Source organism: Lampris incognitus, chromosome 7 (assembly GCF_029633865.1).
Source record: "Lampris incognitus isolate fLamInc1 chromosome 7, fLamInc1.hap2, whole genome shotgun sequence".
Lineage (NCBI taxonomy): Eukaryota > Metazoa > Chordata > Actinopteri > Lampriformes > Lampridae > Lampris > Lampris incognitus.
In genome coordinates, this window is record NC_079217.1 from 20885721 (window position 1) to 20901312 (window position 15592).

Sequence of the window (15592 nt, forward strand, 5' to 3'; positions counted from 1 at the left end):
CCAGGGGCTTTAGACAAAACACTTTATATTTCTAATTTAGACCGCATAGGTTCGAATCCCCAGGCACGCTGAAACCATATTTCGTCACCGTTTGTCATAAAAGTATTACAGCATTTCAAGGTATTAGATGAAAAATTGATATTGGGTCTCAATGGAAGCCTTAAGACAAGAAAGACGAGATAATTGCTTTGATTTTATTTATTCTTTTAATCACAGATCATGTTGATATGATTCTTCGTTTTCCTGAGAACTTTGGCTGAGAACATCAAGTGGGGGTTTTTCCTACTTTCATACAACATTCACCATTCTAATGGCTGACTATAAGGGCTTCAAATGCAAAAATAAGTAAATAAATAAATAAATAATTGATGGGGAAAAATGTAAAGGTCCTCTGTTACATTTTACTGAATATGTTTGAACTGTTCCCCATAACTTGATTTTTTAAGGGTAAAAACATAAACTCGTGTGTAGTCGTGTGTGTGTGTGTGTGTGTGCAATGGGCAGCAACATGCATCAAACAAAAGGGGTCAGTGTTTCACATACTGCGTTACTGCTGTAGGCTATTTGTAGTCCTCAATGAATGAGCTTCACTGTTACTGATTCTGTTTATGCCAGCTCGATTTTTCTTAGATTTTGTGTGTGTATATATGTATGCATGTATGTGTGTGTGTGTGTGTGTGTGTGTGTGTGTATGTGTGGTATGCATGTGCATGTGTGTGTGCATGCATTTGTGTGTGTGTGTGTTGTGCACGTGCATGCGTGTGTGTGTGTGTGTGTGTGTGTGTGTGTGTGTATGTGATGTTGTTTGTTCCAGCCTTATAAGCCTATTATTTTCCAATATGTGCATTGAGTTTCAACATTTCCGTCTGCAATAAAACAAAACTTGTGATCTCCAAGCCTTCCTCCCCTTTTTGATGGTGCAATCAAAAAACTGACAAATACCCTGGAGCTGTGTGAATGCTCTGACAGTGTGTCAAAATTTGTAAATCAATTCAGAAAAGTCTTGCAAAGAAAACCGATTCATAAGAACAGTGTATAGCATGACCACTTGTTCTGCAATCATTCACTAGTTACCCTGTTGGTCTAACACTGGAGGGATATCCTGATGTACTACTGACACACACACACACACACACACACACACACACACACACACACACACACACACACGTGTCTGCAGTGGATGCACACACGCACACAAACAGGAAGCTAATGAAGAAGTAGGTGACGGATTGAGGCAATATATATGGTCAGGGAAGGTCAAAATTAGAATGAGGAAGAGAAGGAGGATACTTCTTTGAAACTCGCCATAGGTCAGACACATGTAGGGGTGTGTGAGTGCAGGGGTGTACGTCTGCATGCTTACACACTGAAGATGACACTCGGCGGCAGAACAAATGTGAAAGTAAAAGTTGCAGCATTGACGGGAAGGACGGTGAGGGAGTTGATGTATAAATAGATCTGTGCTGCTATAAACAGCAAAGCCTATGGCTCCAAGGCGTGGGGTTATTAGTTAAAGTAGGAGCATCTGAATTGGTTGACCGAGTGGTTGACTATCAGTCACTTTTGATGGAGAGAATAACAGTCTGGAGGCTAATGAGATCCATATAGGCGACACCAAAAAAAAAATAGAAAAAAAATGTCACCTTTTTTGACCTTGTTAGAGGGCATATATTTTATTTTTCATGTGACTTTGAAGAAAAGTTAGATGGTGAGCAGATAAGAAGTAGAAACATATAATCGCTCCTTTCGTTTCCTGTATTTTTTTATTTCTTACACTCACATTAGAAAAAAAAAACAACTTTTAAACGGCGTTGCTTCCCTCACCCCTGCTATGCTTTAACAATCAGTGCATCAACACAAAGGCAGAACTCTCACATGCATCCTTCTGACCTTGCACATTTATTATGCACAACCAAACCTATTGTGTGAGACCTTTGATTTGTTTTTTTTTTGTTTGTTTTTTTTGTATTTCCAGCAGTTATTGGAATTTTTGGTTCAATATATTTTTTTTAGGTTATTCAGATGTGCTTCATCTCAACAATCTAGATGTGTGCCACTGGAGGCAAGTAGAGGGAGGGATGCACAGTTTTGGCTTACGCTATTAACATTGCATGGATATCGTAAGAGCATCAGAATTAGGAATAGGTGTGGGGAGGTTGCAGGGAGTGCAACAGCTCCTACCTATTAGGAGATATAGCATCATTACATTCGCAGATGACACCACGGTGGTTGGACTGATAAGTGACAGTGATGGGGGGGCCTGTAGGAAGGAAGTGGAACCATATGGTGCCATGATAACAACCTCTCTCTAAATGTCAATAAGACAAAAAAAAATCATTGTTGACTTTAGAAAGACCAGAAAAAAAACCACATTCTGATTTCCATCAATCGGTTGAAATTGTGGATAGTTTTCGATTTCTCCGTTCACACATCACAGACACCCTCACATGGTCTCTCAACACCCATTGCATCCTGAAGAAGGTACAGCAGAGATTGTATTTTCAGAGGCATCTCAAGCATTTTGGTATGAGTACGAAAACTCCTAAACTTTTATTGCAGTACCATCAAGAGTGTCTTGACAGGCTGTATCGCAGTGTGCTTTGGCGACCTGACAGCTCAGGACTGCAGACTGCTGCAAAGGACTGTGAAGACGGCAGCAAAAAAATCATCGGCATGGAACTACCACAACTTCATAATATTTATACCACTCGCTGCCAAAGGAAAGCCCAAAACATAATTAAGGACACCAGCCGCCCCGCTCATGTTCTGTTCTCACTCCTTCCAGCTAAAAAACCTTACTAGAGCATCAAATCACACAGCAACCATCTCAGGCAGTCAGGTTGCTGAACAGCTGACACACCCATATGCACCTTACACTGTTGTGTTATCATGTATTGTATATTTTGTATATAACGTGTGAATTCATGTGTACACAGTCTATGTACGTAGTTCTGTAGTGTTGTTAGTGGGGGGTTTTCGGGATGTTGTGTCCTTGTGTCCTTTGCCCTTGTGTCCTTTGTGTTAAGGCACAGAGAGCTAGAGCGCAAGAATGTCATTGTATTCCAATACACTTGACAATAAAGTTGAACTTGAACTTCAATATGTGGACAACATGATTAGTGTGACTACTAGAATACCTACGGCAGCTAGACAAATTAAGTCACAAACCTAAAGTTTGCTAAGATGAATTTCAAATCAAGTCAATCACCAATTCCCCTTGACAATTTCCATTGAACAAGATATGAAACATTTTAATACGAAATGATGGACTTTACCGTCCTCTTCGGAAAACATGACTTGGATTCTCATAGCAGCTGTTCCCTGATAGTTTCACGTGCAGCATAACAAAAGCATCAGAGAGAGCAATGAATTAGTAATTGTATCAGTGAATAGTATTACAGAGGCTTGTCAAAACTACAAGGTGGTATGAAGCAGCTCCACAGCAAAGGCTGCAGCTTCATGAGCAGGAGAAGATCATTTGAAGCACCGACAAAGAGGCATTAATGTGCTCCCATATATCGTATACCTATTGCCAAGACTAGATGAGTTAGAAATGCTGGTTAGCTCATACGTTAAGAAATTACTAATCATCCCCAAATTATCAGTGTTGTGTATGGGAAAGGAACTCTGGAGCTACTTACCTCACTAAACATAGGAGTAAAGCGTGCAAAAGTAAGACTGGAGATGTTGCTGAGAGAAGCCAGAACCCAAGAACAACAGGTAAATAGGCACAGTGAGCACGCAGGCATAGCCATATTATATAAGCACATGCATTTTTAGAGGGATGGATTAGGGCTGCAGGATAAATGTTACAGAGTAGGGGAAATGATTTAGGAAAACGGATAATGCCTCTGAACCAATTACAAATGCAGGAGGATGCAGGAGGTGTGACAAGGCAGCATCCTAAGGAGAACTTTGATGGGGAAAGCTGCAGGGTATAATATCAAACAGAATTACATGCATTATAAATTCCACATTTAATGTTTTGCCACCTCCTCTAAAGCTATGGCAGTGAGTGAGTGTTTAGGCACAGTATGTTGACATACAAACATTTTCTGTCGGTGTAAATGTCTCTTCTGAGGACGATACTCTTGGAGGAAACATGTTGAGTTAATGTGTCTGACAACACCAGTTTAGCGCAGAAGTCATCAGTGCATGCACGCTCGTGTGCACACTCGTGCACTTGTCTCGCTTCTCGCTTTAAGATTTAGGTAGATGGTAAATAGCTGTTAGGGAGATGTTAGTTGGGAGTTTATCTCAAAAACTCAAAGCCCTTTCATTTAGATTAGGTGGTTCAGTACCAGCTAAATAGACCGAAGCAATTGTGTTGACCTGACCTCATGTACTCCAATCAACAGTTTGTAGGGTTTAAAGTATGAATTGGGCTTCTGTGTAAATGCTTGCCCTGGAGTGTAGCACATGAACTGTTGAGTCATGCCTTGTTTGTAAATGTTATAAAATATGAAGAGACTCGGATCGCCCAAAGCAATTTAATGATAGCACCCCTTATTTTCCATGGGGGCAGTGGTAATTGATTATAGAAGACTCATTAATGAGTATCAGAATCAGTTTATTTGGCCAAGTATGTGTAGGCCTACACATAAAGGAAATTTGACTGCAGCTCCTCCATTGCTCTCCATGTTCTTACACAGAATAGACATGCAGCCAAAACAAAGACTACAAGGTAAACATTAGCATTTAACTACTATGTACAGATATAGATGTACACTACCGTTCAAAAGTTTGGGATCACCCAAACAATTTTGTGTTTTCCATGAAAAGTCACACTTATTCACCACCATATGTTGTGAAATGAATAGAAAATAGAGTCAAGACATTGACAAGGTTAGAAATAATGATTTGTATTTGAAATAAGATTTTTTTTACATCAAACTTTGCTTTCGTCAAAGAATCCTCCATTTGCAGCAATTACAGCATTGCAGACCTTTGGCATTCTAGCTGTTAATTTGTTGAGGTAATCTGGAGAAATTGCACCCCACGCTTCCAGAAGCAGCTCCCACAAGTTGGATTGGTTGGATGGGCACTTCTTTGAGCAGATTGAGTTTCTGGAGCATCACATTTGTGGGGTCAATTAAACGCTCAAAATGGCCAGAAAAAGAGAACTTTCATCTGAAACTCGACAGTCTATTCTTGTTCTTAGAAATGAAGGCTATTCCATGCGAGAAATTGCTAAGAAATTGAAGATTTCCTACACCGGTGTGTACTACTCCCTTCAGAGGACAGCACAAACAGGCTCTAACCAGAGTAGAAAAAGAAGTGGGAGGCCGCGTTGCACAACTGAGCAAGAAGATAAGTACATTAGAGTCTCTAGTTTGAGAAACAGACGCCTCACAGGTCCCCAACTGGCATCTTCATTAAATAGTACCGTTAGAGCCTGAACAGAGCCACTTTTGAACGGTAGTGTATTTGAATGTGTATCAGGAGCTAAACACGAACAGCATCCTTTATCATAATCAAACTCCTACGGATAAAAACTGACTGCTTAATTTCTGTCATTATTGGCAATTTTTTGTTACTGGGTTATAAAATCATCCCTTGGTTCATTTGTAATGCATTAGAGCATGGATACCCAACGTTTTCATGCCATAACCCAGCTGCGGAGATATTTTTTGGCCCACCAATTGTTTTGTGCTATAAAATTACCAGTAAGTTCTCATTACCTGTCAAATTAATTGGGTCTGTTTGATTCAAGTGTGCCAGCTCATCTGTCAGCATTGATAGACAGACAAACGGCCAGCACTAACAGTTGACAATAGTACTATCAGTGCTGGTTCTTTAGCACACCTAAATCAAACAGACCCATTATCAATTTTACTAGCCGCGGGTAGGTTTATCCTGCTATGCTTACATCACAAAGTACCATGACCAGCCTTGCATGTTTTATACCTTAAAATGGTTTTTAACCTGTATATATAAGAAAACTAATTAAAATGGTCAAGTGTTTAGTTACTCTTTACGAGAGGATAAGGAGTGCGACATAGGGGCAGCAGGTTAAAAAGACCCAAGCAGGTGCTGTGAGGATGCAGGGCTTGGGAGACTGGTGGTGTTTCTGTTTGTGGGCTGGTGCTGACAGAAGAATGTCTCTGTTGTAAAGAATGGTTGCCTGGGGGGGGGGGGGCCTGGTGGCTCACCTGGTGGAGCGCGTACCACATGGGGCTGAGTTCTTGCTGTGGCGGCCTAGGTTTGAATCTGGCCTGGGCCCTTTGCTGCATGTCATGTCCTCTCTCTCCCCTGTCTTTCCTGTCTCTCTCTCTCTCTCTCTGCTATCACTATCCAATAAAGACGGAAAATGCCACAAAAAAAAAAACAGAAGAATGGCAGCCTGTTATTGGTGGACTTGATGTGATGATCACTCAGCCATGTTACCCTCAAATCCCTATGAAGCCACTGAGCTTTGTGTTTGCGTCCAAGCAAAAAAAATAAAAAATAAAATTGCTCGGTATCAATTGTCAATGGCCTACTGCATGCATCTACTCTATTAAAATGGTATATAAATTGAGATTGTTTTTAAATATAGGCCTATACTTTCATTCTCATTGTGGAATTCATTTTATAGACTTCAAATAAAACAATCAAATTAAATAATACTACTAAAAAATAAACCTATTTTGAATTGACAAATGCATTTACAAAAGGTGTTAACTGTGAATAATCGAGCTAATTATATTACCAACATAACATACTGAACACATAGCATGATTAGTGAATTTTGTCTCACATTCTGGTGCTAAATATTCAGACACTTTTTGTAACACAACCCGGTGTACCCTGATCTGAACCTGAACCTGTGGAGTATTCAGAGCGGCATGTTGAACGCAATGCTGATAACAACGCAACGCAATGTTGGCAGCGGAGCCGAAGGGTAATACAGCTATTGAATGTGTATATCTAGCCAGCATTCCTGAGAGCTAGTATTAACAATACAGGTGACAAGTGTTAGTGCTAGCTCTATTTGCCTCTCTTTCAGTGCTGATAGTGTACTGTGTGTGGCACACTTAAATCAAACATACCCAATATTAATGCTGCATACTTACCATAATACAACTGTCTTAGGTCATACAACTAGTAAGCATAAATATAACTCTTTTTACAGTAATGGTTAGTTCTAATCCTGCCTTGCTTTAAAGTGGATGATAATGATGCCAACACAATGACTTTAGCTACTAGCTAAATAACATTACCTCCACTCTGTCTGCAGCAGGTCAACACACTCATGCATTTTTGTTGAGAAAAAATGTGCTTTGCTTTAGAATTTTTTCTCTGCTTTGGTGGGCAGTAATCATCCCTTCCAAAATGGCCAGTGCAGACCTGATGATCTGGCAGGTGCAGTGTTAAGATCAATTTGTAGCATGACTAGCCACAACTTTAGCATGTCCCTAACTCTCAAAGGTGACTAGGAAAGCTACACGGAGGTTTGTGATGGCATTTTGCCACAATTTGGAAAGGCACAAACATGTTCCATTCTCTTGGTCTTTACAACTCTCATACTTCCACGAGTGAGTTGTTATAACTCACTCGTTGAGTGAGCTGATTACAGAGTGAGACTTATTGGGTTAGGAATGGATTGATGGCTATATAATTTCATGATTGCTATCTTTGCTAAAGCTCTTTTTTACACTTTTCTCACAATATTCTTGGCCTGTTAGAGCCCAAAAAACCTCTTTCAGTGGACGTTGTTTGATGATCAGAAATTGCCCTGAAGGATTATTTTGCCGCTCAGTGTGCCACTGCAGTTGGCTGACACTAAATTACTTATTACTATTTTTCCCCCCAATTACCCCACTCTTCCGAGCCATCCCGGTCACTGCTCCACCCCCTCTGCTGATCCGGGGAGGGCTGCAGACTACCACATGCCTCCTCCGATACATGTGGCGTTGCCAGTCGCTTCTTTTCACCTGACAGTGAGGAGTTTCACCAGGGGGTTGTAGCACGTGGGAGGATCACGCTATTCCCCCCAGGTCCCCCTCCCCCCTAAACAGGCGCCCCGACCGACCAGAGGAGGCGCTAGTAAATTTACCCACATCCCGGCTTCCCACCCACAGACACGGCCAATTGTGTTGGTAGGGACGCCTGACCAAGCCAGAGGTAACACAGGGATTCGAACCGGTGATCCCCGTGTTGGTATTACTGAATTACTTTAAAAGATTCTGTTATCAGTCGCTCAGTTTGACTCCTGACAATGGGGAAATGGGGTTTAGATTAATTTGAAAAAAAAAAAAAACATCAATAAGACCTTGTAGTGAACATTAAAGAACTCAGCTGTTCTTGTCATGTTGCTGTTCTCTTCTAACTTCTTTGTATGGGGGAAAAAAAAGTAAAAATGTTTGTCATTCAGGATAATGTGATCAATCAGCATGCTAAGTACAGAGAGCTAATTGCTTTTGTTTGAGTTATCTGCCCGTCTGTTTGTTCGGAGTGATTGAAGAGTGAGTTATAGGGCCTTTGGAAACACACAATGCAAACAACCTGGCTGACAACAAACACTTGAATAGATTGATGGACTGATCATTTCTCTTTTAAACGACTTGTTGTGTGTCAAAAAAAAAAGTGACAAAGAATAGACAAGGTGTGTGTGTATGTGTGTGCACACTTTTGATATTTGTGTACATTGGACACAAGCGTTTCAGGTTTGTCAAGGGCAAATCACTTATTTAGACCCACTTACACAAAGGAGACTTACCATAATATGTAATGGAATGGTCAATACCTCCCGGTCGATAAACTATTAACAAATTCAAACACTGAGAGAAGCCATGGAGAGCCCTTGCCCAACAGATTTCACACATTCCTTGTGACAATTGGTAAATGGAGGACAATGAGAGGGAGAGGCCCGTCACAGGCAAAACTTGAATGTGTAACTCAGGTGTCCAGTGCCCTTTTTAAAGGAAAATTCAGTTTCGTTTTGTTTTTTTAAGGTTGTTGCAAAGTACAGATTTTCATGATAATTGCAATGTCCTAAAAGGGAAATTATAATATCATGTGAAATTATTTCTATGATAAAATCACAACTAATAACATTAAAGCCTTGCATTTGGTGAAAGAAAATGGTTCTAATTTATTTTGCTCAAAATTCAATTTCTTCCCCAGTCTCAATCCTTCCTCCTATTTGTACAGACAATCACACAGACAGACAGACATGTTTGTGTACACACACAATACAGGTTGAGAACAAATAATCTCTCAGCTAACATCCTAAACAAGATAACTGCTCTAATTACGATTTTATCATATTTTTGAGATGATATTTGTCGAGTGAGGGCGGCACGGTGGCGCTGTGGTTAGCACGGTCGCCTCACAGCAAGAAGATCCTGGGTTCGAGCCCCAGGGTAGTCCAACCTTGGGGGTCATCCCTGATCGTCCTCTGTGTGGAGTTTGCATGGTCTCCCCATGTCTGTGTGGGTTTTCTCTGGGTGCTCCAGTTTCCTCCCACAGTCCGAAGACATGTAGGTCGGGTGAATCAGCCATACTAAATTGTCTCAAGGTGTGAATGTGTGTGTGTGTGGGGGGGCCCTGTGATGGCCTGGCGGCTTGCCAAGGGTGGGTATCTTCCCTGCCTGCCGCCAAATGACTGTTGGGATAGGCTCAAGCATCCCCACAACCCAGAGAGCAGGATAAGCGGTTTAGCTAATGGATGGATGGATGGATTTGTCAAGTGTAAAACTCACATCCGACAGCCCTATTTTGTATGTCATTATTGATGTCTTTATGCAAGCTCAATAATCCAGGTAAGAAAATCACAGAAAGTTCAATCAGTTCATCTGGACAAGACATATTAGCCATCTATGTAAAGAGGGAACGATCATCCCTAAACCCGGGGGGGTGGGTACACCTGTGGCCATTTTAAAATGCTGTGATTGCAACTATTTCCCAATCCTCTGTGAATAGTGCACATGGCCATTGTAACTCTAGTTAATGGTCACGGAAATTTGCATATAAAACCAATCATTGTTTCTGGTCGTTATACAACTGTATTATTTATAAGGGTGGGATACCTGCAGTCAGCTGAGACTGAAGAGGTCACTTAGCTGAGTGATGACACATTTCTCTCTCAATAAATGTTGTGTCCAGATGAACTGATTCAACTTTCTGTGATGTTATAAATACCCAGAGATATTGCCAGTTGAGACTCTCCATTACTTACAGGGCCCTGCTGAATTCTGGCTTTACCAGTAGAGAAAACTATTTGGTAAAAATTAAGTTGTTTTTTTTAACTGTCAAAAAAATTGTCTAACAACCAGAAAATGAAGATGTCAGTGTTTGCGTTATACAAATATAACATGATTGTGTTGCTGCAAAGCTCCTTGAGGCAAATTTGTATTTTGTGATATTGGGCTATGCATATAAAATTGACTTGAACAGTTTTTGTGTGAAGGGAGGCTTCTACTGTGTATAGCACAATATCGTTGAGAATGGAGAATAAAATGTTTGTGAATTGTTTTGAGACAGTGATCTGGTAAGTCTCAGTTTGTCAGATACATTTCTCGGCTGCCTTTATGAGCAAACAAAGCTAGCATTAATTTCAAGGATGTTTGCCCCTTCTTAATCTTGAAAAGAATATCCTCACAAAATTCTTGGTACAAAAAAAGATAAAACTTTGAGACAAGCGTCACACAAAAGAATGACTGTAATGATTAACCAGCCACAGTTGGCTAGTGGTGCCGCCCCCCTCACCACACACACACACACACACACACACACACACATTTTCTTGAGTTTTTGGGATGCTATTATTGGATTTTTTTTTTTTAAATACAGTGGCTTGCTGTGATGGCCTGGCGGCCTGTCCAGGGTGTCTCCCCACCTGCTGCCCAATAACTGCTGGGATAGGCTCCAGCATCCTTTGCAACCCTGAGAGCAGTATAACTACTACTAATACTTTCGGCTGCTCCCATTAGGGGTCAGTACAGCGGATCATCTGTTTCCATTTCTCACTGTCTTCTCCATCTTCCTCTGTCACACCAGCCACCTGCATGTCCTCCCTCACCACATCCATAAACCTCTTCTTTGGCCTTCCTCTTTTCCTCTTCCCTGGCAGTTCCATATTCCGCATTTGCCTATCAAGCCTACCGGTCTGTTGAGGATGCAGTTAGCATAGCCCTGCACTATGTCCTGCAATCACCAAACACCTACACACACATCCTGTTCATAGACTTTAGTTCCACCTTCAACTCCATCAACCCACTCAAACTCCTTACCATACTCTTGGATATGAACATTGACCCAGCCATATGCCACAGGATTCGGAACTTGCTGTGGAACAGGCCACAGAGGGTAAAGGTTAATAACCTAACCTCACACCCTCGTACCCTCAGTACAGGTGCTCCTCAGGGCTGTGTTCTCGCCCCCTGGCTCTTCTCACTTTACACCACCCACTTTACATCCACGGATAGCGCTGTGAAAATTATAAAATACACAGATGACACAACCATTGTAGGCCTCATCTCCAACAAAGATGAAACCCAGTACCGCACTGAAGTAGACCAAGCTGTCACTTGGTGTGCAAAGAACAACATTCTGCTTAATACAGCCAAAACGCAAGAACTCATTATTGCCTTCCGATGCATGCCGAATCCTAAAACACCCATACAAATGAACAGAGACCCCATCACCACCACCGACTCTTAAATTCCTTGGAACATACATCAGCAATAACCTGAAGTGGAAAATTAACACTGAACACATCATTGCAAAAGCTCAGCAATGACTTTACTTTCTTAGGCAGCTTAAACAATATCAGATCAAACATCAACTGCTCATTCTGTTTTACATTATCAAATCCATCATAACATCTTCTATTACAGTATGGTACGGCGGCACGGACAGTTAAACATGGGGAAAAAACTGCAGCGGATTGTCACCAAGGCATCCAAAATCATAGGCAACCCACTCCCCTCAGTTGAATCTCTACATACTAACTGGACTGTAAAGCGAGCAAAGAAGATCATCTCTGACCCCTCACATCCTGCGTATCACCTCTTCCAGCTCCTTTCCTCAGGGAGGCGCTACAGTTCACTGTCCACTAAGACTAAACGCTTTGCAAACAGTTTTTTCCCCTAGCCATAAGGAGTCTGAATTCCTCCCTATAGTCCCCTCCTCACACACCATTGGCATAAACACCACCATTCACCTAATTGTTATGCATGATATGTTTATTTCTGTTATTGTGTAACTGTATTGTTCGTGATATTTTGTGGAGTGTCTGTTGTTGTCCATGTATGTATTGTGCTGCAGAGTTTAAAGTGTACCAAAAACAAATTCCACCGGCCTTGGGCATGTGGCTAATAAAACTATCTATCTATCTATCTATCTATCTATCTATCTATCTATCTATCTATCTATCTATCTATCTATCTATCTATCTATCTATCTATCTATCTATCTATCTATCTATCTATCTATCTATCTATCTATCTATCTATCATCCTTCTCCTAATATATCCAGCATCTCTCCTCCACACATACCCAAGCCATCTCAATCTTGCCTCTCTTGCTTTGTCTCCAAACCTTCCAACCTGAGCGGTCCCTCTAATATAATCGTTCCTAATCCCGTCCTTCTTTGTCACTCCCAATAAGCGGTTGGATAATGGATGGATGGAAAAGTGGTTTAAAAGTGTCCCATTATTCATTTGTTCATTTTATTATGAAGTGTGACTGTCACTGATCCTGAAATTTTTTTTAATTGTTTGCCCCCTCCACAGGAATATCACACTAGCGGTTTAGTGACAGAACAGCACAGTGTCCACTAACAGCAACACAGCCACAAGTGACAAAAGTGCTGCTGAGACCCGTGTCTGTGTGTGTGTGTGTGGGGGGGGGGGCCTCAACTTCGGGTTAGGTCCCCAAAAAGGTTAGGGCCGGCCCTGTATAAAGACAGGTAATAATGAAGAAATTTAAATATGTCTGCACGGAATGAAAAAGATGGTGATGTCTGTCACGATACGAGTTTTGGTGTGAAGAAACGCTCGTTTCTGTCAGGCTCTCTGTTGGTAAACATCTGGAACGGACTGCTTTTAAAATGGCTCTCTCCTGAATAGCCCGTCGTTACGTTAGACAGGTAAGAGATGGTGCGGGTTGATTAAATTACGCAAGAAGAATTTCCGAACAATGGCCGGTGTTTGTTTTGATGGCAACGAAGACAAAAGATCCGCCCGGGGAAGGTTGAAGGGACGAGCGGAGCTCGCCGACGCGTTGTATGCAACTTTGACCGCGCTGCCAACTTCACAGGGCAGACTGAACCATTTCAGCCCGAGAAAGGGGGTGGGTCACGCAAACTCGCAGACACAGAAGTCCCGCCTCGCAGTGTGGATTTGAGATTTGAGGCTATAAAATGAAGGAACATAGTCCGAAGGCATTTCCGAGAGATCCTGTGGTGGACTCCGAACTTGTTGAGCCTCGACGCTTTGATTAGCCAAATGTGCTGATCACGCCTGTAAGAGTTAGTGCTACGTCTCATTCCGGGCTGAAAGCTGTTCATCGCCTTCATTCTCTTCGCTGGCTAGTCTGCCGGGCGGCGTGACCGAGACTCACAGTTATGGCCGGAGACGGATCAGACCAGCGGGCGCTGCAGTATGAGCAAACTTTGGTAAGTTTCTCAGTTTGCCACCTATCGACTTCACTCCCCTTCAGTGTGTCTTGGGTTTCCAAGTGTCTTCTGGTGGCTTGTTTGAATGACGCCGCCGACCGCTGAGCTCACGCCTGAGAGCAGGTAGAGAGATCCGGGAACTGCACCTGGGCATGTGAAGTGACACGAGGACCGTGCAATATATTTGCAAAAAGCAACACTTCGCCGCATAGCACACCTGGCTTGCGGACATGCGCTGTCATGTCGTGGCTTTGCTGAGAAAACTGCCCAGTGGCAATGGCGCTATTGTCCAAAACATCTGGGCTTCGCCCGGAACAATCACTTGTCTGTAGCCCTCTCCCACGGTGCTCCATCACTTAACCCACACGACAAGCGTTGCCTCTGCTCCACGAGTCCCCATGAATTAAAATAACCACTGCCTAACACGGAAAGACTTGCTCTCAGATTCGAACTAACAACAGGCCTACAGTAGTCGCTAAAATGTGCGCCAGTTACCATAGTGTGCGTGGGCTGCATCGATATGCTGCCCGCTGGCCAGCAATGGATGCCTTCGCTGGGATCAAACAGATGAGAAAAGTTAGGGCGGAAATAGCACTGATACAATAATGATTAAATAAGAGTTGTCAAATGGCTATTTGTTCGAACATTAGTAGGAGTTAAGAGATGTTTTGCTTGTTGCAAATGCCCCTTTACATTCCTCAACAGGGAGGAAAAAAAACCCTGATGCATTTGACAGCTGCACAGGTGCCTTGTCATGTGCATGGCCACAGGCGAGAGTTGTGCGATTACACGCAACGCGCTGCATGTTCCCTTTGGGTTACATATCCCGTTTGTTAGCACTAGAGAAACGCCTTTTTGATGAGTGATGAAACGAGCAACTTATTTTGATTTCATGTGCAACCAAGTGCATGCTTCGACTTTGCACATGTTCAGTTAAAACACGTGGGGGGGTGCACCGTTAGTCCAGCCGCGTTTGAGTTGCTGAACTCCTTCATACAAAAACTTTCGTCAAGCGTTGCAAAGCCGCTATTTGAAGAGGCAAAGTTTTATGGGCCCGCAGGGCCGATTCACTGGCAGCGAGGCTTTAAATTAAGGAACTACAACCGTAACACTTAGGTTCCCCCTCATCCTCTGGGAAAACACAAAGCGTGTTTGTCCGGGCTTTGAGCATGTGAGGGGACGGCTGATTGCACAACCTGCGAGTCGCTGATTCAGCGCAGAGCGCTCCGTCACCCTCGCCGCGTCCTGCTCTCGCTCCTCGCCCGGCGCCCTCTCCCAAAAATCTGCCCTCTCTCTCTCTCTCTCTCTCTCTCTCTCTCTCTCTCTCTCTCTCTCTCTCTCTCTCTCTCTCTCTCTCTCTCTCTCTCTCTCTCTCTCTCTCCCCGTTTCTCTGTGTCATTCCTTGCTATGTTGTCTATCCTTTGCCGTCGGCCCTTGAAACATTTGCTCTGTTTGACACCGGCTGACGATTTCGTTGTGCAGCCACCATGTAGGCCAGCGGTGTGCCACCGTGTGCTGCAGAGGGAAACGTGTTTGCAGCAGGTTTTTGCAAATCCTACCCGGCACTACACCAGCTGACTTCCCCGATTAGTCCCCCTGTGTGGTTGACGATGTGTTAATCAGGGAAATCAGCTGGTGTGGTGGTGGCTTGGGGATGAACACCTGCACACGCGCGCGCGCGCGCGCACACACACACACACACACACACACACACAGCTGGGCACCACTGATGTGGGCAGTGCCAGCTAAAAAGGTGTCCTTTTCTGTGGGAGAGGTTGATGCTGGTTGGGAATCCCTCCAGGGGAAATGAAGTCTTGCCAAGAACAGAGTCTGTACATACTGTCTGTGGGGAGATTTCCAAGTGTGATGCAGATAATGACCATGAACTGGTATTAAACGCATGCATAGGCCTAGATTGTTGTACTGATTTTGGAACTGGTTGAAACAGTGGCACATTTGCAGCAAAGATTGCCAGTTTCCCAGTGA

General features: G+C 42.9%; 1 protein-coding gene across 1 annotated transcript in view; it reads left to right on the forward strand.

The window, feature by feature from the left end:
• The first annotated feature begins 13423 nt into the window (after positions 1-13423).
• clcn2c (chloride channel 2c) overlaps positions 13424-15592 on the forward strand; it is a 187901-nt gene continuing 185732 nt past the window's right edge. The window contains 1 exon segment of the mRNA XM_056283103.1: positions 13424-13606. Within this exon segment, the coding sequence (XP_056139078.1) occupies positions 13556-13606 (51 nt within the window). The 5' untranslated portion in view covers positions 13424-13555.